The 24,854-nt window shown below is 35.3% G+C and overlaps 1 protein-coding gene across 31 annotated transcripts in view; it reads right to left on the reverse strand.

The window, feature by feature from the left end:
* Nucleotides 1–24,854, reverse strand: part of tenm4 (teneurin transmembrane protein 4) — a 463,933-nt gene that overhangs the window by 174,743 nt on the left and 264,336 nt on the right. For all 31 annotated transcript variants that reach the window (XM_073922732.1, XM_073922725.1, XM_073922721.1 and 28 more), the window contains 2 exon segments: nt 11,236–11,337; nt 9,716–9,910 (listed from right to left, as the gene is read on the reverse strand). In XM_073922732.1, the coding sequence (XP_073778833.1) occupies nt 9,716–9,910; nt 11,236–11,337 (297 nt within the window).

The following is a 24,854-nucleotide window of genomic DNA, read 5'->3' on the forward strand; positions in this document are numbered from 1 at the left end:
TGAATAAATTAAATAAATGAAAATTAAATATAGATACTTGCATTAAATTAAATAACTCAGGAATTCTTTTCCTTTTCAGTCTGAATTAAAATAAATTAATTAATTACTTAAAATTATATTTACAATTAATAATTTAAAATAAAATAAAATAAAATTCTAACTTTTTTAATAAAATAAAATGTATACAATCAGGGAAAGTATAAATAATCAAATGCTTCTGTCAAAAAAAAACAGAATACAGATATGAATTTAAAAAAAAAAAAAGTAAAATATGATGTATTTAATCCTGAAAATGTTTGGCTCAGTGCACATTCTGTACTGTACTGTATTGTAACTGAAATCTACACACACACACAAATTGATCAAGCGCAGCAGTACAAACAATTGCATTTTGGATGTTTTCTTTACATTACACAGTAAAAACACTTCAAAAAAATGCCAAAACATCTGAAAAAATGACAAGTGCATGACAAAAAAGCCCAAAACATTGTTGTGCCTGCAGTGTCTCTCCTTAATCTGTCATAGCTCAGCGTCCCCTGCTGTTCCTCTTGCATTCAAAGCATGACTCAGGCCTTAGTCATCCATCCTAGGCCAGAAAAAACACACAAACTCTAGGGTCTGAGCTCTTGTAGCATTCTAAGGTGGCTTGACACTTCCAAAAAGCCTGAGAGAAACAGGATTCGCAAACGGTCGAATTAAACAGCCACATTGGCAGTGGAGCAGTGAACTGGCAGGAGGAAGAGTGTTGCTCTCTCTCTCTTTCTCTCTCTCTCTGCTGCTGGTAATGAGATTTCCTCCAGCGTCGGGAAGGGAAAGACTGGCGCGGTCGGAGCATGTTCTGCTAAATTGAAAAGCGGCGCTGGATGTGCTCCCCCCACTTACTGTGAACCCAGAAGCGAGCGTGGCAGAATGCAAACAAGAACACCTCTGACGGCCCATGGGCCAAACGTTAGGCTTCTGCAGCCACATTACGCTTAATTCATTTCTAATCCTTGTTAAAGAACGCGCTGCCGATCAGGCTCTTTCAACACCCTAAAGTTGGATTTGTTTCATTAAAGAAAATAGAGAAGAAAGCTTAAAGTGGGAATTGAATGCTTTTGCAACCCATTTCAGGGTGGGAAATGATAATAAAGCGAAGAAGGCAGTGCTGTTAGGCTGAATTAAACATTTCTGAATTTAAAATAAGGTGACAAGATGCAGCATGCTAGTTTGAATTTGAACACATAAGAAAGTATAAACAAAAGGATTTGAAATTCAGTCACTGTTTTGGAAGAAATATGTAAGCTTTATAGGTAGATATATAATAGTGGAATGACAGATCTTAAACCTTAAAATGCTTGGTTGAGAGTACACTGTGTTTTGTGTGTTAATTACCAGTCTGCATATTGTGTGATTCATTTATTTACGGTGGCAAACTGTATTATGGGACATTAACCTAATCTGTGTTGACTGTGTGATCTGCTGCAGTTCAAATTAAGCATCAGAATGGAAAGGAAAGGTGATATAAGTGACTATGAACTTGGCATTGGTTTTGGTACCAGACGGGCTGGTCTGATTATTTCAGAAATTGTTGATCTACTGGGATTGTCACACACAACCATTTCTAGGGTTTCAGAGAATGGTCTGAAAGAGATAAATCATCCAGTGAGCGGCAAATCTGTGGGCACAAATGCCTTGCTGATGCCAGAGGTCAGAGGAGAAGAAGAGCTGATGGAAAGGAAACAGTAACTCAAAAAGCCACCCTACATTCGGAAGAGCATCTCTGAATGCACAACATGTCCAACCATGAGGCAGATGAGCTACAGCAGCAGAAGACCAGATTGCCACTCCTGTCAGCTAAGAACTGAAAACTGAGCCTACAAATGGCAAAGCCTCACCAAAATTGGACAATAAAAGATTGGAAAAACGTTGCCTGGTCTGATGAGTCTTGATTTCTGCTGCAACATTCGGATGGTAGTATCCGAATTTGGAGTCAACAATATGAAAGCATGGATTTTTATCAATGGTTCAAGCTGATGCTGGTGGTGATGGTGTGGGGGATATTTTCTTCATTTTCTTCATTAGTACCAATTGAGAATGGTGTTGTTGCCACAGCCTTCCTGAGTATTGTTGCTGACCATGTCCATCTCTTTATGACCACAGTGTGCTAATCTTCTTATGGCTACTTCCAGCAGGATAATGCACCATGTCATAAAGCATCTCAGACTGCTTTCTTAAACATAAAAATGAGTTCACTGTACTCAGATGGCCTCCACAGTAACCAGATCTCGATCCAATAGAGTACTTTTGGAATGTGGTGGAACGAGAGATTCACATGGATGTGCAGACAACAAATCTGGAGCAACTGCCTGATGCTGTCATGTTAATATAGACCAAACCTCAGAGGAATAGTTGAGCACCTTGTTGAATCTATGCCAAGAAGGATTAAGGCAGTTCTGAGGGCAAAAATGGATCCAACCCGGTACTAGTAAGGTGTACCTAATAAATACCTAATAATGGCTGGTGAGTGTAATTTTTAAGATCACTTTTCTCTTACACAATAGTCTATGTACTTGTGAGGGAAACCAGAGCACTCAGAGGAAACCCATGCAAATGCAGAGAGAACATGCAAACTTCACAAAGAAATGCCAACTGACCAATCAGAGGCTTGAACCAGCAAACCAGTTGGCATTTCTGTATGTCCAAAGACATGCAGTACAGGTGAATTGGGTAAGCTAAATTAGCCGTAGTGTATGTGTGTGAAAAAGTGTGTATGGATGCTTCCCAATGATGGGTTGCAACTGGAAGGGCATCCGCTGCGTAAAAAAGAAAATCAATAATATAATATAATATAATATAATATAATATAATATAATATAATATAATATAATATAATATAATATAATATAATATAATATAATATAATATAATATAATATAATATAATACAATATAATATAATATAATATAATATAATATAATAAAGTTTTTGATTCCTAATGTAAATTTCCTAAAAAGTATATTGTACAATTCCACTGTCAAATTGTGTGGCAAATTAAATTCTTAAAATAAGGGAGAAAATTTAGAATTTTGGAAAGTCAAAATAAGACAGGATTTTATGATTTGGGAATTATAATTTGCCAACTTTATGACACAGCAAATTTTTAGGTTTAGGTTGCATTTATTTCATGACCAACATAGTAAAAGGTATACTAAAATAATAATAATAATAATAATAATAATAATAATAATAATAGAAATTAATAATAATAATAATAGTAACAACAATAACAAAACAAAAAAGAATATAAGTAATTTTAAATAAAATAAAAAGTTAAAACAAAACAAAACAAAACAAATAAAAAATAAAAATAAAAGGTAAAAATAAAATAAAATAAAATGCAAAAATTAAATTAAATTAAATTAAATTAAATTAAATTAAATTAAATTAAATTAAATTAAATTAAATTAAATTAAATTAAATTAAATTAAATTAAATTAAATTAAATTAAATTAAATTAAAAAATAAATTAAAATGTACTAGCCCCAAACCTTTAAACAATACTGTACACTTACCCGAAAATGAAAAGCCGCAAAGCAATAATGCTCTCTCACAGATGGCTAACATGAGGCCAGCTGGGACGTGATGGGAAAAGAGGGATAGGGGTCGCTACATGGCAGACTCCTTTACCGTGACACAAATGGGTGGAAAGAGCATTCCTATAGACCAGCAGCAGTTCAGGTCTCTTAGCAGATGGTTTGGGCGCGAGGCACAGAGATCATAGGCTAAATGACAAGAGCTTCTCTCCTGGCAATTAATCATCAGCGCCTGAAGGTCGCCACGAAGAAAGGTAGAAGCGTTAAAGGGCCCGAGTCTGCATTCTGAGACCCCAAAATAGAATTGCCCGGGGTCAGAAGAGTCAGAACCGACCATTTGTCAAAATCGCCCACATCATTTTTCATCTTGAAATAAGAGCCTTCAAAAAAACTGCCAAACACAATGGCTACTTTAATCTTATCTCTTCTGGGTTTGTCGTTGAGGCTGCTGTAGGCTCAGTTCAGAGAGTGCAAATTCAACTTATTGGATCTTGACACAAAGGAATTGTTCATCTCTTAATGGATTGCACCGGACTCTCAGAAGGATCCATAATGCATGTAAAGGAGCGCGGGGACTTTCTAGGCAGAATGAGACGAGTCGGATACTTATGGGCCGCTACAAACTCCAAGGTCATGTACGCCCATATTAAATATTCAAAAGGGGACGTTTGCATGCATAATCGGCCTTTTTTTCTGTTTCTGTGTGATTTGGTGCGGAAGAAATTAGACTTTTATTTTGGTACAATACCATGACTGTGAAATGATCATAAAATGGTACGAAATGTTTTAGATATACTACCAAAATATGTCATTTTCAGGACTTTTTTATGTTGTTAAAAAGACAAGGTTTCATTTACTTGTTCAAAAACAGCAGGTGAATAGCATAAATATTGTAATAATATAGCAGCATAATATAACTATATATATATATATATATATATATATATATATATATATATATATATATATATATATATATATATATATATATATATATATWTATATATATATATATATATATATATATATATATATATATATATATATATATATATATATATATATATATATAAAGCTGAACATAAGTATCTTTACAATTTGGCACTTAATCATTATCAAGTATTATGTGTTATGGACATCTAAACAATTCTAACATTTTGACTCTATACAAAAACACAATGGATTTGAAATAAAATGACCAAGATGTGCTTTAATTGCAGACCGTCAGCTTTAATTTGAAGGTATGTAAATCCAAATCAGGTGAACGCTGTAGGAATTACAACAGTTTGCATATGTGCCTCCCACTTGTTAAGGCACCAAAAGTAATTGGACAATTGGCTTCTAAGCTGTTCCATGGCCAAGTGTGTGTTATTCTCTCATTATCCCAATTACAATGGGCAGATATACGGTCCTGAGTTGATTTCAAGTGCGCTATTTGCATTTGGAATCTGTTACTGTCAACTCTCAAGATGAGAGCCAAAGAGCTGTCACTATCAGTCAAGTAAGCCATCATTAGGCTGAAAAAACAAAACAAACCCATCAGAAAGATAGCAGAAACATTAGGCCTGGCCAAAAGACCCGTTTGCAACATTCTTAAAAGAAAAGAAAAAAAAAATCGCACCAGTGAACTCAGCAACACCAAAACACCTGGAAAACCACAGAAACAACTGTGGTGGATGACCAAAGAATTCTTTCCCTGGTGAAGAAAGCACTTCACAACAGTTGGCCAGATCAAGAACACTCTCCAGGAGGTAGGCGTTTGTATTTCAATGTCAACGATCAAGAGAAGACTACACCAAAGTGAGGATGAATTCTGCAGGGTTTCAGGCAATATTTTCTGCTCATATTAAGCCAAATGCTTCAGAACTCATTGAACGCCACTTCACAGTGCAGATGGAGAATGACCCAACGCATACTGCAAAGAAAACTAAAGAGTTTTTGAAAGGAAAGAAGTGGAATGTTATACAATGGCCAAGTTAATCACCTGATGTGAATCCGATTGAGCATGCATTTATTTCACTTGCTGAAGACAAAACTGAAGGGAAAATGCCCCGAGAACAAGCAGAAACTACAGACAGTTGCTGTAGAGCCCTAGCAGAGCACCACCAGGAATTAAACCCAGTGACTGATGATGTATATGCTTTCAGACTTTGGGCTGTTTTTGACTGCAAAGGATTTGCAACAAGTATTAAAAAGTGTAAGTTTAATTTATGATTTTTATTCTGTCCAATTACTTTTGGTCCCTTAACAAGTGGGAGACACATACAGTAGGTGAGAGTTCAAAGTGACTATTACTGCCGTGTCATATACCGCCGCCGTTTGAAATAGGAGCCGCTTTGTTTTTAGTGTATGACCGCAGTTTGTGACTGAGCCGCCAGGGGGGCGCAAAGGGACGGGATGCGAACGGACAGAAATAGCCCACACAGCAGCCTTAAATATGCTACTGTGCTTGTAAATGAGATTAAACAATAAGTCAAAGCATTATAATTCCTTTATTAATCATTTAAAATTTGTTAACACGATTTATTGTTATTCTAAACTTTTTAAGTGCAAAGAGGATTCTTTTTGAAAAATAGAATTGAAGAAGTTAAAGACAACTAATATGAAAGCACAAACATTCAGTACAAATATTCTAAACATGCCTAAATTAAAAAATTAAAGCAGTCTTTTAGCCTAAATGTAAAGAGATTTTCAGTGTTTGCTATTTTGGTAGGACTAACACAAGACCTTTTCATTTATGTTTTAATTTACCTTTTTATTTACATTTTCGTTGTTGATTATATTTTACTATTTAATTTTATGTCACAATTATTGTACATAATAATAAACGAATAATGAAAAATAATAAAAATAGGCCTTATGTATTTAAGGACATGTGGTGAAACACTAAGAAATGGTCAGGCGCATGGTCTAAAAAGCTTAAGTTGAATACTGCTTCATAAAATAATTTTGCCGCAGGACATATCTCGCAGGTTTATTTTTAATAGTTTTCAGTTATTTTTTTGTTTCAAAACAACAATGTTCTCTTTAAAGTTCTCTTTAAAGTATAATGTTGTTTTGTTTTTTTACTTAATGGCCCAGTATGTTTTGTATTTTAATTTCAATTTCAGTCACCTTGCATATGCATTTGAAATATAATGCGCGCATAACCGCGGAAAGAAAAAAAAACTGTCAAAGGTTAGAGCTAATTCATCAAAAGGTGCATTCTGCTTTCACTCTCCCCAAAAAATGCTTTGTTTGAACGATTTAATTATTATCATCGTACCCACTATATAAATATTTAAACCTTCTCTGGTGTTTATTGTTTTTAGAAAATATGTAAAATCTTTAAAAAAAAAAATATCTTGTAAAATGAAAGTTTAATTTGACTTTAACAGTTTCATTTATGTAGGCTACATAGACCTACCTAAACTGTTATAGCTTGCTTTTGCTTGTTTTATATTGGTTTATTTATTTAATGCGGTTTTATCCGATAATGTAATTCTTTAAATTATATTTTAATATGGCTCAGGCAATTTTTTCAAGATTTGACACTTGTTTTGAGTCTACAAAAGGGGACAGGTAATTTGTAAAGATTTATGTCTTTCTGTTGTCTTTAATATGGTGTATAGATTATTATGCGTTATTGAAACATCAAGGGGACGCAACAAAGTCACTTATAAATTAAAATTGTAAGCACATTAAAGACACTCATAAAATAAAACATTAATAAAACATTAATAAAGGAGTATCTTATGAAAAAACACCAATTGACGGGCTCTGCTTTCGGTTTTAAAAGAATCAAGCAGCTTTAAAAATATAATTTGCTGAAGAGAAATGACATGGAAAAAAAGATTAAACATATCGGCACTGTAAAAAGAACATTCCTCTTTGATATATTCTTTCCACTCCGACACATCAGCTAAGATTATGAACGACGGAGTGTCTTTCCTGCTTCAGCAGCATGTCCCGCTGGTTATAAAGGAGGAGGCGGAGAGAATGCGCTGCTTAGTTTCGGCTCGATATATTTAATTAAAAACTAACACCGAGCTGCTTATAACGCTCAAAAAAGTTAAACTAAAATGCACAACTCTTGTTGGTTGCACCTGCGGGATGCACAATGAACCTAACGCGCCATTATTTTAATTCTATATTCGTGAAGAATGAGCCAACCGCATATGCTAAGTCAGTCCTGTTGGTCGGGACTCTCTGCTTTATAACTTATTAGTTTATTACAATAATCACACTTAGCTTTGCCATCGTTCTTCACCACATATAGCCACTCAACACATCTTGCGGTCCATCTTTAAATGTTTAGATTATTGAAGGTGCTATTGATGTTTTGAGAAAAAAAAAAAAAATAGTACTGAAACTAAATTATTAAAAATAAACTTGCGGGACTTCGTTTATGTCCTGCGGCAACATTATTTTTATTACACTTTAAGTGATCTGCTTGAGGTAGGTCACGTTTATCAATGGTAATTTTAGCCTAAGTTTACATCAATAACATAATGTGCATTGTCCTTTACCATACAAAAAAAGTAAAAAAAAAAAAACAAAACATTTATTTAGGCTATATAGCATTTATTTTTAAATGCATTAAAAAACAAGCGCATATCTTAGCCTTGAGTTTGTTCACACTCTGCCTGTATTAACATAAATGCTGTATTTTAATATAGCTAATTTTGATTAGCTTTAACTGACAGCCTTTTCTTCTTTTTCCGCGGTTATGCGGCATTATATTTCACACGCATATGCAAGGGGACTGAATATGAAATTAAAATACAAAACTTACTGAGCCATTAAGTAAAAAAACAAAACAAAACAGTTATACTTTAAAGCAGAACATTGACGTTTTGAAACAAAAAAACGGAACTGAAATTAATTATTAAAAATAAACCTGCCAGACTTAATTTATGTCCTATTTTCATTATTTATTTATTTTCATTATTCGTTTATTATTATGTACTATAATTGAAACATAAAATGAGATAGTAAAATATAATCAACAACGAAAATGTAAATAAAAACGTAAATTAAAAACATAAATGAAAATATCTTGTCTTAGTCCTATCAAAATAGCAAACTACATCTCTTTATATTTAGACTAAAAGACTGCTTTATTTATTTATTTATTTATTTATTTATTTATTTATTTATTTATTTATTTATTTATTTAAGACTACTTATTTGTACTGAATATGCTTTCACTTTAGTTGTCTTTCATTTCTTCAATTTTATTTTCCAAAACAAATCCTCTTTGCACTTAAAAAGTTTACAATAAACCAGGTAAACAAATTTTAAATGTAAGTTGAGGTGATCGCAAGTTCACAACTGTGAGGTGATGTGCTCTACCGGCAGGATAATCTATATTATTTTGCTGTTTTTCATATGCGCACGTTTAAGATTTGAGATAATAACATTGCCATGATAGTCAAAGAAATCAAAACATTATTTTCACCCCAAAGCAATTTAATCAGGCACTGAAGGCTAATAACTTAATTCTTATATTTGCTTTTTGACTTCTCACCATGTATCTTTTCTACAGCATAGTATAGTGTAAGAGCATGTCTATTACCAGAAAAACTAAATTAAAATTATATTTTAATTGAACACATCACATCACATACAGTAAGCTACGCCTACAGAACAGTCTGTTTAGCATTGCGAAAAGGCAAAGCTGAATATCTGTGGTTAAAGTGCCACCCAGCGGTCAAATGCTGCTGGCGCATCAAGTACCGCCGTCGCCGCGGTATGAATGGCGGCACAAGGAACACATTGAAGTAGTAACATCTGTATGCAACCTGTTGTAATTCCTACATCGTTCACCTGATTTATATGTAAATACAAATCTTAAATTAAAACACATCTTGATCGTTTAATTTAAATCCAAAAAATTTTTGAATTGTGTCGATTTCCAAATACTTATGGACCTAACTATATGTTGGCATTGAACATTTTTTAACATTTAAATTCAAGTTGGAAGGTTTTTGAAGGATTAATGTGAGACTAAAGACTAAAGTAAAAATGCTGAAAATTCTGTTTTTTATTTTTTTTATTTTGTGAGTCACTTAAAAAATAACATGGGGAATTAATCAATAATTAATCACAATATATAATCATCCATGATTAAATAGGTTTAAAAACATATTTTCTAGTACCTTCTTCGCAGTTTTCTCCTTTGTAGCCAGGATTGCAGATGCAGGTTCCCACAATGCATGTTCCATGTCCACTGCAGGTGATGTCGATGCACTGGTTTGTAGGAACATCACATTCAGACCCTTTCCAGCCGCTGTGACACATGCAGCGTCCTTTCAGGTACTGACCGTTCCCACTGCACAGCACAGGACATGATGCTGGAAACACACACACATTCACACACACAGAGATAAGTTAAAAGTTCTGCCAAATGTAGCTTCACAAGAACAGAACTCCTACTGGTCTGCTGGACTTTGGCAAGAAGATGAGCACTATACTGTAGCTGAAGTTACACTATTAAAAGTGATAGAGACCATATCTGGTTTAATGAGATTTCTGGTTTAATTTGAATTAATATTATTTTTTTATTTATTTATTTTACATTTTTCCTAGTAAATATTATTAACATTTTAATTAGGTTGGCAACACAAATTTCAATAACAAGTATTTTACATTACATAAATACTTTATGTGTATGCTTTTAAATGCTCAAATGTACATTTTTATAGTATTTGTATATTATATTTTTATTATATACTATTTTCTAAACATAAGCAATATTTTTAAAACTTTTGTTGTTTTCTATTGATGCTTAATATTTTTTGTACAATTCCTTTAAAAGAATCATTTGTATGTAAAGTGCTGCATGAATAAAGTTTATTTTTACTACTATGTATAAATTGAATAAAACTAGCTATAACATAATACTCTATCTATCTATCTATCTATCTATCTATCTATCTATCTATCTATCTATCTATCTATCTATCTATCTATCTATCTATCTATCTATCTGTCTGTCTGTTCGTCCATCTATCCATCCATCCATCCATCCATCCATCCATCCATCCATCCATCCATCCATCCATCCGTCCATCCATCGGTCCATCCATCGGTCCATACAAACCAACTAACCAACCAACCATCTATAGTATCCATCCATCTATACATCCATCCATCCATCCATCCATCCATCCATCCATCCATCCATCCAATTAACCAACCAACCATACATAGAATCCATCCATCCATCCATCCATCCATCCATCCATCCATCCATCCGTCCATACATATGTCCATCCATCCATCCATCCATCCGTCCGTCCGTCCGTCCGTCCATCATCTATCTATCTATCTATCTATCTATCTATCTATCTATCTATCTATCTATCTATCTATCTATCTATCTATCTATCTATCTATCTATCTATCTATCTATCTATCTATCTATCTATCCATCCATCCATCCATCCATCCATCCATCCATCCATCCATCCATCCATCCATCCATCCATCTATCTATCTATCTATCTATCTATCTATCTATCTATCTATCTATTGTAAAATAACAAGTTCAAAATAAATGTTACTGTGTTTTTTTTCTTCAGTAAATACTTTAGTGAAAAAAGAAGACACCATATATGAAGATATAAACAAAACTAATCAAATCTGAAATTTAGGATTAAGCAAACAGAAATCTCACCCCTGCTGCAGTCGGGTCCTCTGAAGCCTGGAAAACAATGGCAGTTTCCAGACACACAGTCTCCATTTCCAAAACAGTTACTAGGACAGTCATCAATAGAGTCTGCAAGAGAACAACAGCAAACAACATTTGTCAGAAAGAAAGTGCATTCATCTATTCTTCACATGGATACAGTTTATCAAAAATCTGTGCAAAAACCTTGATTCCCCTCAGTACTCCATGATCGGTTTCGATTTTAAAAGGGTCATAAAAAAATAAATAATCAAGTTTGTCTTGATCTTTCAAAATAAGAGTTCACTGTAAATCCATATTGTTACTTTCAGAACTCAAACTTCTACCCCCAGGCAATTTACTGAAGCTGAGCAAAAAAAAAACTCCCATGCTCAGAAATAGAGCTGATATCAATGTTATTTTGAGGTTAGCATCAAAATAAAGATGGCTAAATGTGAAATAAGACATTTTGCTCAAGCTAAAATACTTTTGATAATCTCATTTAATCAAAAACAAAAATAATGTCTCAATCAATGAGTTAAGCCAGAGTTTGATATGTTTGATCGACCAATGGCATAAAAGAGGTTATGTCTGATGTCACCTCTGACACATTTTACCTTCAGCCTCAACTCTACTAGTATGCATGAAAGCCAATAAAGTGTATATCAAAATAAATTTATAATTAGCCATTTACCACTTTCCATAACAAGAGTGTCAAACAAATTGTGACATTTTCAGTTTGCTAGCAGGTCTAAGGTGAAGTGGAACTCAAGTGGCACCACTTGACGAATTTACTTCAGCCTAATGAGGAACTCTCTGTAATTAGCGTAGCTGTTTTTGTGACACGGCACTAACATTGACCATCGTGAAGCCAACATGAGAGCATGACACATCCAGCGACGCGGCTAATGGAAATGCCATCTAACACCCGAATTCACTGAAGCATGCTAATTTAAATGCAAGGAATGTCCGCATGCCAATTACAAGATTTCTGATTTCAAGCAGGAGCATATATATAATAAAATGAGTTTCATTACAGATTGCAGATATATTAAACAGACTCCTGGTGTGAAGAAGTGGAGCTTGATTCTGGGTAGACACCGGCTTTCCAAACACGGACAGCGCTCCAGAAGCATTTATCTTAATTTTGTGAGAATACATATATCTGGGGCTTAGCTTATGAATATCAATAAAGTGTGTGTATGTATGGTTTGTGATACACTCACTGGCCACTTTATTAGGGAGAACTGTCGAACTGCTCATTACCACAACTTTCTAATCAACCAGTTAAATGGCAGCAACGTAATACATTTCGGCATGTAGACATAGTCAAGATGCTGCAATTTAAACTGAGCATCAGAATGGTGAGTTAAGTAACTTTAAATGTGGGATGGTTGTTGGTGCCATACAGGCTGGTCTGAGTATTTCAGAAACTACTGATCTACTGGGATTTTCATGCAGAATGATCTTTAAGGTTTACTGAGAATGGACCTACCACAGCCTACCTAAGTATTGGTGCTGAATCTTTCCATCCCTTTATGATTACAATGTACCCATCTTCTGATGGCTTCTTCCAGCAGAATAATGTGCCATGTCATAAAGTGCAAATCATCTCAGACTGGTTTCTTGAACATGACAACGAGTTCACTGTACTCAAATGGCCTCCACAGTCACCAGATCTCAATCCAATAGAGCATCTTTTGAATGTGAAGGAACGGGAGATTCACAATATGGATCTACAGCCTACAAACCTTCAGCAACTGTGTGATGCTATCAAGTCAATATGGACCAAAATCTCTGAGGAGTTTTTCAGTGCCTTATTAAATCTATGCCACAAAGGATTAAGGCAGTTCTAAAGGCAAAAGAGGATCCAACCCGCTACTAGTAGGGTATACCTAATAAAGTGGCCAGTGAGTGTATATGGATGTGGTTTGTAATTGAATATGAACAGAAAGTCTAAAATAACACACAAATGGTAAAGATTTTGTAATGCGATATTGTTCAACATAAATAACTTGCAATTATTCTTGATGACCTAGCAATTAAGGCAACATTCCAGTTGTCACCGAATTTAAAATCTGCATTTAAAATCTGTAATGTTCATTATCCTCCTTTTTCTGTGGTCATTTGCCAAGTTTTACACATAATAAAACAAATTTTAGCTCTTTTCAGCACAATATTAAACCCAACTTTCATCAGTAATTCTTTTTCAGATCTCCAAAGTATCCATTTTGAATCAGTTACAAGCACAGTGAGAGTGTGAGAAAAACAGATCATGTGTGCGCATGTAAATGACATGAACAAAATAGCTCATAGTAACATGTGCTAGCTACCTCTTCAGAAATATTTTAGAGCATATTTGTGAGATGATCAACGCTGGTTCCCTGGTGAAGCACACATTGATGTACTCAAGAAATATTTCTGGATATGAAAAAAGAAATGAAGGCTTTCAGCAAGGTTATGACATGAGGTTATGTTTACACGCCAACGATGTAACCAAAAGCTGAAAGCTTTTATGATTACACAGCATTTTCAAAAGATTTGTGTTGAAACATCTTTGAACATGGCCAAAATCACTGTATTACATATGCCAGGCCAGTATTTGGTGCTTGTTACCTTGTTAGAAAAGAGTACATGTAAGTAATGTAGGACAATGTGCCATTGTTATGCGTTTAGATTTAACAGCCTTTAATCTATCAGAAGTGCCCAAAGTTGGGCCCACAGGCCAAAGTTGGCCCATTGTAACATTTTGTTTGGCCCGTCTTGTCCATCTGTAAAGAGATGGAGAATGATGGGGAGTTGGTTGTGGCAGATGCCTTTGAGAGAGATCACCATTTCGGATTTAACACAACCTTTTATTTCTGTGTTTAATTGAGGAGCTACAAATACCCAAGTAAAATGAAATGTTTTATGTATATGTTGTAAATTAATCAGACTTTTAAAATATAAATGCTGTCACTTGACAGATGCACAAGACATCGGTGAGCAAATTAGGGCAAAGGCAGGAGTACCTCGACTAGTGTATTCTGCATTGAACTCTATTGTGTTATAAATGGGATTGCTTATGTTTTTACTATACTTAGTTGCATCATAAATTAATATGTTTAAAAAAAAAAAAACATTTTCTAGTTTTTTATTTATATTATTTATATATACTTATTTTTTTTAAATCTTAGCAAATAAATTAGGAAATTAACCATGGTTGGTCTGATGCAATACAATTGGGTATATTCAAGTTCAGCCCACAGCCAAAGTGTTTTTTTTTTTTTTTTGTGTGTGTGTGTGGGCCTTATATAAGAAAAAGTTTGGCCACACCTGTTCTACACTCTCCTAAACATGTGCATATTAATATGTTTTCAGTTCCCCAAAACTATTTTAATATTTAAACAAAAGAGCAAAACTCATAAAAAGTGTTACTATGTTTACTGATAGTAATCTCTGGACTTACCAGTTCATTAAACTATTTAATTGGTCACCAATTAAAATTATGAATTTCTATAGACTATAGAATAAAGCATTTCAAACTTCTCAATCAAGTGCATGTGAAGCTTTTTCAGTCTCATACCCAAACAAGCAGATGCTCAAACAAAACTACATGTCAAGACAACTTAGATAACAAAATCTGTGACTTCTCAGCTTGGAATAGCTATAAAGAGTGTGGGTGGGGCTAATAGCAATGGGAGTGAGATTGTCAGACATTTAGCTTTTGTTTATTTTATGTATTGTAAAACTTTAAGTGTCATGTAATGTGTATTTATTTAGCGCATTTATTATGTATGGCCATCACACTGATTGGGAGACCATGATCAGTAATGGCCAATGGAGAAAATTTGGCCAGAACACCAGGGTTACATCGTTGCTCTGCACGAGAAGTGCCATTGGATTTTTAATGACCACAGAGAGTCAGGACCTCAGTTTAACATCTCATCTGCAAGATGGCTTTAACTGACAGTATACTAGCCCCACCACTATACTGGGGCATTAGAACACACACAGACCACAGGCTGAGCTTTCCCTGTTGGCCTCACTAAGACCACTTCCAACAGCAACCTAGTTTTCCCAAGTGATCACCCATCCAGGTACAGACCAGGCATAGCCCAGCTTAGCTTCAATAAGTAACCGCCTTGAGCTGCAGGGTGATATAGCTGTGGAATTTTATGATTGAAGCAGTTGAGCATTTGCTGGTTTCTATCTCTTTCTTCCATGAATGAGTGCAAGTTGAAACTACTGTTGCAGCAGCATTGCACCCACTTCCAGCGTAAACTTAAAACACCAGCAAAGAAACCTGAGACAGTGGAACATAGGAATACTGCTGCCTACTAGCATTACAAACATGTTGTAGAAGTGCAAAATGTAGAAGTATAAATCTCTATAATGGCAATGGATGAGGCATGGGGAGGGACAATTACTCTAAGCAGAGTTATATGTTGGACTTTAAAGGCCACAAAGGATCTTGTGATGTTTTATTTATTATTGTATGATGTTATTCAAAGTATTTTGAACTTTGTGGATTAACATGAAATAAACTGAGGATCACTTTTTGTTTTAGATGTATAATATTTAATGAGGCAGTGTGGACAGATTTATTCGTGACAAAACATAATGCTTTTATGCAATTAACACATATTCTAACATGACAGATGATTTGTGCAGTTGTAAGCAGACAGAACCTGAATTGAAAATAAAAGAGATAGTTAAGCCCAAAATGAAATTCTGCCATCATTTACTCACATTCTTTTAACATAAAAAAGCCATTCTGAAGAAAGCTGAGAACCTGTAACCATTGACTACCACATAATTTGGTGTTCCTACTGTGGACAAACTGAAGAAACTCAAAAAGGTTTGGAACACTAATAGTGAGTAAATTTTCATTTTTTAAGTAAACTTTCCCTTTAGTAGCAATGATAAATATAGCTGTAAGCAGCAATTATCAGGCCCAAGCAGCCCAGCGGCCACATAATCGAGCATGATAACAAGCTACAGAGCAACTGGAAAATTCTACAACATTTTGGCAGCATGAATGAGCCAAATTTGGTGAAAATTGGGCTAACAATCTATGGAGAGTTCAAAAAAGCTGATTTTAAAACTAATTCAAGATGGTGGACAGGAAATTTCATTAATAATGGTTAATTATTATTTTATAACTCTTGACCAATAGGTGGCGCTGTAATGTGAGGCAACAATGACAGGCCTAAAATTTGGTGTCATTACGTTTAACCATCACAGAGATACAGCCTCAGATGTAGTTTATGTAGCATCATCCCAGCACATTTGTTGGTGATGTAAACAAAAACAGTTTCCCCTATGAACACAAATTCAATAACTTTTTGTCAGCACAGTGAAGATGATCTGAGTCAAATTTGGTGCAAATCAACGAAACGATGTAGGACGCGTTCGAAAAAGTAGGTTTTTGACTTAAGGCTAGATGGCGGAAAGGAGGTTCAGTTAATTAGGGCATAATTGATATCAATATTCTTATGATAACCCAAGGAATGTATCGAAACAAGTATAACAATAGGCAAAATTTGTGAAAATGTATTAGCATTTTTTTGCTTCAACAAACTTTTTGAGTACCTTCAGGGCCCAGTCCCAAAAATGCATAGTGACTTTCATAACATTTCACTAATGCGTCTAAAATATATCAATTTATGATCTAATTTAAAGTGTCCAAAACCCAAAATGGCTGACCTAGGAAAATCAGGCATCATTGCACTCAGCATGCTTCACATGATGTAGAGAGACGAGTTTTATGAATTTGAACAAAGGGTTGAGAAGTTATAACTAAAAAAATATGCAGTATGCAAAATGCTGCAGCTCACTTTAGGCCATGATTGTGATAACATACACCAAGTTTGGTGCAAATATGTCAATGTGTTATGGGGATAACACCTTAAGTCAATTTTCACAAGCTCTCCGTTAAATTTGTTTCCAAGTTAATTGAAAACTATTTCTCTAATCAAGGCGACGCAGTGGCAGTAGGTAGTGCTGTCGCCTCACAGCAAAAACGTCACTGGCTTGGGCCTCGGCTGGGTCAGTTGGCGTTGAATTGTCCATATTGTTTAAGTGTGAATGAGTGTGTATGGATGTTTCCCAGAGATGGGTTGCAGCTGGAAGGTTATCTGCTGCGTAAAAAACATATGCTTTATAAGTAGCGATAATTTTTGGATTTTTGGCGACCTCGAATTAATAAAGGGACTAAGCCGAAAAGAAAATGAATGAATGAATGAATGAATGAACGAATAAATGGATGAATGAATGGATGTCTAACCAACTTAAATTCCATAACATTTGGTCTGCATGAACTGTAGATCATGTGATTTCAATTTTGGTATATAAAAAAAAATAATAATAATAGTAATAATAAAAAAAAAAAATCAGACAAATAGTCTAAGAAGAGTTTGTTCAAATAGGTTTTACAAAAAATTCTAAATAGAGAAAAAATGTTCATGATGGGAAATGACGTCATATGGCGATCTTGAATTGGCTTGAGCCAAGGATTTGAAAAAGAATTTTGATTGTAGCCCATTCGGTTCAAAAGTTATAAACATAAGTGAAACTTTGGACAAGTGGTGGCGCTAGAGAGTTTGATTTAGTGAGTGCAAATTTGTTGTGGTTGAAAATTAGTCCTTTATCAGTGTGCCAAAGCTTTTCGCAAATGCCACAAATGGTTCATAGGGCTGCAATAGATTCCCAGAGTGGAAGAACAGTAAGAAAAAAAAGACAGAAGAATAAACATCAGAACCGGAACAAATGCAATAGGTTTCTACGCACCTCCGGTGCTTGGCCCCTACTAATAAGAGAAAATCCATCTCTAATTGTTAACTGCCAAACTTTCCACTACACCAAACAGGTTATTGTTATGGTCACTAAAAAACAAGGTATACTTTGATGTTTTGTTACAAAGACTATAGAATACATAAGACATGTCACTCACATCTTTTTCAATGGGGAAAAGTGTGATTGTCAATATGGTGAATAAAGCCCCACCTACAAGTACAGGAGCCAATCATCGCTATAGACTGACGATACTCAGGGGGAGGGGCTTGGTCCAGACTTGAGTTTTTAAAGATTTTGTGCGATTTGGATGTTTAGAGATGAAAATAAAAAGATAGTTGTTGTTTAATTTTGTTGGTGATTCCTAATATAAAAATTCAATCATAAGCTTGACAAGCAATTTTAGAGAATTTGATGTTTCCTCATTCAAACAGAATGCCCGAGAGGCATTACAAAATGGTGAAATTACTTGCCTTAACGGGACTTTGGTTGTTCCAACAAAATTGTTTGTCATGCACAGGCTTCACACTCACTCATAGACTGCATAACATGGTTTTATACATTCCGCAGTACGCTCATGCATCACACTGACACAATTGGCCATAAAAAGTTGCTGCGTTTCATCATAAAACTCATTATAATGTGATTTGCAATCATTCCCGATGACCAATTATAGTCCTCAAATAAACTTGTGACATTTTATTTGATAACCTCATCTGCCGCTGTCTGTCCTGGGATTCTGTGGCTCAGTGGATAAACACACGGATCAACTACCAAATGCTAAGCATGAATCACTTTGCGCGACTGATAACAACTGCAACGGAAAAAGCCTGAAAGCAAACAAATCTTTGGCAGGACGCCACCGCTATGACACACTCAAAACAAAATAAATAACCAAAAATAATTCCATAAAGCAGTGGAGGCACGGCAAACATTCTGACATGATCAACTTCTTTTTTGTGACAAAGCAAATCCACACGCAATTCAACCTGAATTAAACATGAAATAGCGGCGAAAAATATTCCCTCTCTAAGGCCAGTCGCTGGTGCGCCCGGGGCTGAGCTCTCTCTCGACAAAGATGCTTTTGTGTCGGACAAAGGACTGGAAATGTGAGCCCGGACACAGCCTTCCCCTTCCTCAAGAGAGTCAATCATCGCAGAGGATGCAACAGACGGGAAGCCGTACAGAGGGAAGGAGAGGGAGAAAGGCAGGAGAGAAGGCGGTAACTGCACTGTGCTGCAGAGAATGTTTTTGAAAGAATGTGTCTTGATGTGAGAGGAAAAGGCTGGCGGATTGGCTATCCCCATGCGACGCCTGAGCCTATCAAGGGTGTTTGATGGCTTCCAGCCTCCATTTCTAAGCTGAGGGCACATGCGGGTCTCTTGAAAGATGGCTGAGAGTGTGCGCTGGTGCAGTAATGTTAGATAAATTAAGGCTTGGCCATTTGTATTTACGTCCACCGACACAATTATACATCAGAAGGCTTTCTCACTTTGTATCTGCCATGAAAGCGCTTCGAGACTCTCTCTGCATGTGTCGTTGGAGCACCATCTATCTCTCGCTGTGCCTCTGCCACTCTCACATAAAGCATTTTTGACACCACGACTGATCTGAGTTCAGTACCTGCGGTCCAGACCCCGCACTTCCCTTCAGAACTGTCGAGTATAATTCCATCTCCAAGCAGTGACTGAGACGGCCGTGTCCAGTGGTGAATTTGAAGAGTCCATATTTCTACATGCTTTTAAGACTTTCATGGCTGCCACACACAGAGAACACAGGACCTCAGCGCGCAGCAGGGCTACAATAAATGGCAATTTTATAACCTGCCTGGATGGAACATTTCCTGTGTGGTTTCGAGGCCGCCACTATGTGTGTGTGAAACTGTCCAACACAGTTTAGCTACACTCTCATAAAAAGCTGTACACAATCTGTCACTTGAGTGGTACCTTTTCAAAATGGCTTATTTCCACTGAGGGCTATGCTAATGTTCACTTTTGTCAGAAGTACTTAAATAGCAAATCAGTACCATTTTTTTGAGACCCTTTCATAAGGGTAACTATCCACAGTATGGTACCAAAAGGCAAAATACCTTGCTGAGCATTATTTGTTTCCAGAAAATCTTCACTTGGGCATTCAACAAGCCAGGAGAACAAAATAAAGTGAAGCGCCACAACTGAATCACACAACACTGTAACACTTACAATGATGACACACAGCAATATATGTGTCCACCATTCACATGTCTCATCTAAAACATATGGAAAGCACTTCCTCTCTACACTCACTGGTCATTTTATTAGGTACACCTTACTGGTACCGTGTCTTTTTCACCTCAGAACTGCATTAATCCTTTGTGGCATAGATTCAACAAAGTACTGGAAATATTCCTTTGAGATTTTGGTCCATATTGACTTGACAGCATCATGCAGTTGCTGCAGATTTGACGGCTGCATATCCATGATGCACATCCCAAGGGTGCTCTATTGGATTGAGTTCTAGTGACTGTGGAGGCCATTTGAGCACTTCAGAAGATGGGTACACTGTGGCCATAAAGGCATAGACATAAAAATATCCCCCACACCATTACACCACCAGCAGCAATCTGAACTGTTGATATAAGGCAGAATAAATCCATGCTTTCATGTAGTGGACAACAAATTCTGACCCTACCATCTGAATTTTGCAGCAGAAATCGAAACTCATCAGACCAGGCAATGTTCTTACAGTCTTCTATAGTCCAGTTTTGGTGAGTCTCTGCAAATTTTAGCCTCAGTTTCCTGTTTTTAGCTGACAGGAGTGGCACCCCATGTGGTCTTCTGCTGCTGTAGCTTATCTGCCTCAAGGTTCGATGTGTTGTGCATTCAGAGATGCTTGTCTGCATACCTCTGTTATATTGAGTGGTTATTTGAATTACTGTTGCCTTACTATCAGTTGGAACCAGTCTGGCCATTCTCCTCTGACCTCTGGAATCAACAAGGCATTTGTGCCCACAGAAGGTTCGATGAAATACTTTAGTATTTAGTTTCTGAAATACTCAGACCAGCCCGCCTGGCACCAACAACCATGCCATGTCCAAGTCATTTTTCCCCATGCTAATGCTCAGCAGACTGTCTTGATCATGTCTACATGCTGTGCAATTGGTTGATTAGAATTTGAGTTAACAAACAGTTGGATACTTAATAAAGTGGCCAGTAAGTGTGTATTTGCCCAGTACATACTAAAACAATACTTTTAAGACAGATTTTGGATATTGGAATGCACAAATCCAGTTTGTAATTTCAAAACATAATTAAAAAATTCACAAATCCAATTCGTAAATTCAGAACACGATTCATACATACACAAATCCAATATGTAAATTCCAAAGATGATTCAAAAATATACAAGTCTAATTTGTAAATTCCGAAAACGGTTCATAAATATAAAAATTCAACTCTTAAATTAAAAAAATATATATTCAAAAATACACAAATCCACTTTGTAAATTGACAGTACAATTCAAAAAAACACAAATCTAAATTCGTAAATTCAAAACACAATTTAAAAATACACAAATTGGCTCAAAAATTTGTGAATCCAAATCAGTAAATTTAAAACAATTAAAAAGTACACAAATCCAATTCATAGCTTCAAAATTTGATTTATAAATACACAAATCCAAAAAGTAAATTTAAAAACACAAATCACAAACATGCAAATCCAATTCATTTGGTGAAATTATTTATGATTTTTTACTTGTGAATTCACTAATTGTGTTTGCAAATTTACAAATTGGTTTTTGCAAATGTGACTCGTGCGATGCTTGTATGAATTTTATTTTGTAAATTTATTATTTTTGAGACTGACCTGACTCCATAGGTAGGACATACTATCGTGACGTTCAGATAAAGTTTTTGATTGAACAAACTTCCCTTGGTTCTACGGCTTCCACATAATATTCAAATACACATAAATGCATTAGGCTTAATGATTGCTATTAGAATGTGAAGAAAATTTTTTATTAAAAATTACCTATTACATCTTTGATCTGAACATAAGCAATCACAAAGCACTTCTAATAATGGAAATTGTCTAACAATGGCAGTGCATTCACTGCAATGGAAAATGGAAGTATACTTTAGGCCTCAGAAATTGAGTTAGGTACAAACAACTAACCCCCATGTATGATCAACTTTAATGATGACCGACATCACCTTTTATCTCTTGTACAGCATATCTGACATTAATTAATCTGTAGTGCTCGTGTGTAGCACACGACTGTTGTGCTTGGCTTTAATCTGTGATGGATTTCTAATATTAGAATTGTTGAAGGCCTGTCAGATGCTCTGAAGGCTGAGAGACCAGAGCAATCAGCAAAGCCACAACTACAGAAGAATCCTTGATAACTTTGACAACATAGCCACGACAAATGAGACTGTGTTGCACATGGGAAGGACACCTTAGCTTTGTAATGAGGAGTCGTGAGAATTATAGAGAGAGAGAGAGAGAGAGAGAGAAGCAAAAGGAAATAAAAAAGAAACAAAAATAGTCACAGAGAACGAAAGAGAACAATAGAGATATTCAACACTTCAGGTCCCTTATGGAGCAGGGCGTTTTTGTACCCAGAGGAAATTTGTATTGCTCAGAGGTTTCTCTTACATAGCACTGGAGGATTCATTGAGATGTCAGGTAATATTTCATTTAAGGACTCACTTTGTCTTTTATTGCTAAAAAAACAGATGTTGGCATTCAGCAAGTATATAGAACTATAAGACTGATGACAGTGTTAATTTTGACAGAAAATTTTGATTTAGTTTTAGACTTTTGTCTAAAAATCCAGTTTAGTTTTAGTCATATTTAGTCTTTGGGAATCATTTTAGTTTTAGTAGTTTTAGTCGAGTAAATAAAATAAATAAATAAAAAAAAAATGTTAACTAAATCTACTCTAGATTTAGTTGACTAAAATATATTTGGTTTAAATTAAGTGTACTTTAATTAAAATATTGTATACACTTATTTACACAAAATTGTCTAACTTAAAATTAAATGAAACAGTCTAAAATAACTAAAATTTAAAATCAGTCAATTCTCTAAAGGTCAGTGAGTGACTGTAATAGTTCGGTTCACTCAAGAAAATAAAAAAAAAGGCCTGAGTTTAACTTTGCATGGATTTTGGAATGATTCACAGGCATGCTGATGTCGCTTTAAATTAGTTGTTTTTATCATTTTTCCTTGCCATCACAGTCTATTTGTCTTGACATAAATGTGAATCTTAATTTTCTATCAGCTGTTGCCATTTCATTATAGTTTAATCACACACTCCTATGGATGATGATGTAATCACATACCGCATCTACTGTGGTCCAGCTATTTTTGGAATGTGTTTACTCACACACTAATTTTTAATTAGGTTTATCAAGCAACAGCCATTTTACCCAGTAGCCCAAAACAGTAACACAGTAAAGTGAAGGGGACACCATACTGTCAGTCAACACAGTCTTTCGGATGAGACATTAAACTAAAGTCCTGACTCTGTGGTCATTTAAAAATCCCATGGCACTGTTCGTAAAAAGTAGGGGTGTAATCCCAGTGCCCTGGCCAAATTCCCTCCATCTGCCCTGAGCCATCATGCCCTCCCAATCATCCCTATCTACAGAACTGGCTCTATCACTGTCTCTCTACTCCCCCTATAGCTTCTGTGTGCTGAGATGTTGTTCTTTGGATGCCGTCACATCATCCAAGCGAATGCAGCACACTGGTGGTGGTGTGGAGAGACCCCCTCATGATTGTAATGTGCTTTGGGTATATGGCCATACATGATAAATGCACTATATACATACACAACACTTACTCACTAACTAACTAACTAACTAACTAACTAACTAACTAACTAACTAACTAACTAACTAACTAACTAACTAACTAACTAACTAATAACTTTTTACAGTGTAATATTTATAATTTAGTTCTACAAGATTCCAGGAGGAAGGTTCATCTGACTTTTGATAGCTTAGTTCTAAATATAGCACACTGTAAAAAAAAATCTGTACAATAAATAAATGACTATATTTTAACTGAATGTTTCCTTACTACGCGTTTTTCCATTTATATAAATTTTCGAATTGCATTATGGGACCAGGGCCGCACATCAGACAGCGTTTGATGGACACCGGGACAAAAATATAAAATTTCCATTAAAAGACAGCTTTATTACCTTTTTATCGTTACTTTAAATGATTATTGTCTTGGCTGAACTGCTCATTCAAAGTACAACAGTGAATTAAGTTGAATATTCTATCTCAGATATGACATTTTAATCCATTTTCTTTATCAGCAAATATGCTATCTGTTAATTTACAGTTGTCTGTCCATATTTTTTGATAACATTTTATTTTGATGGTCCATTTGAGTATTAGTTGACTATCTGCTTAATATCTGTTGATACTGCTCCTTCAACAGACATTTGGCTAACTATAAGAACCTACGCAAACCTAACCCCAACCTAAAAGTCTACTAATAATCGAATAAGAATTAGTTGGCATGTAGATGCAATGTACATTAAATTTAACAAACAGACAATCAAAATAAAGTGTGACCCTATTTTTTTTTAAACAGCCATGTGTGGGAAGTAACATCCCACCTCCCTCTGCACCACCTGCTGTCTGCGTGAGTATGACAGGAAACTTTGTTTTTTCTATGTAAAAAGGTATGTTAATTATTTAATACAAATATAAAATGTTTTCTTTGTAGCCTACAGTGCATTTAGCAAGGGCTAGATTCAAAGGTTGTGACATTGTATAGATTAGTTTGGTTGATATCTTGTGCTGGAAGTGTATTTTGATGACAAATTAATTTCAATGAACGCTATTTAAACA

This window comes from Danio rerio, chromosome 15, assembly GCF_049306965.1.
Source record: "Danio rerio strain Tuebingen ecotype United States chromosome 15, GRCz12tu, whole genome shotgun sequence".
NCBI lineage: Eukaryota > Metazoa > Chordata > Actinopteri > Cypriniformes > Danionidae > Danio > Danio rerio.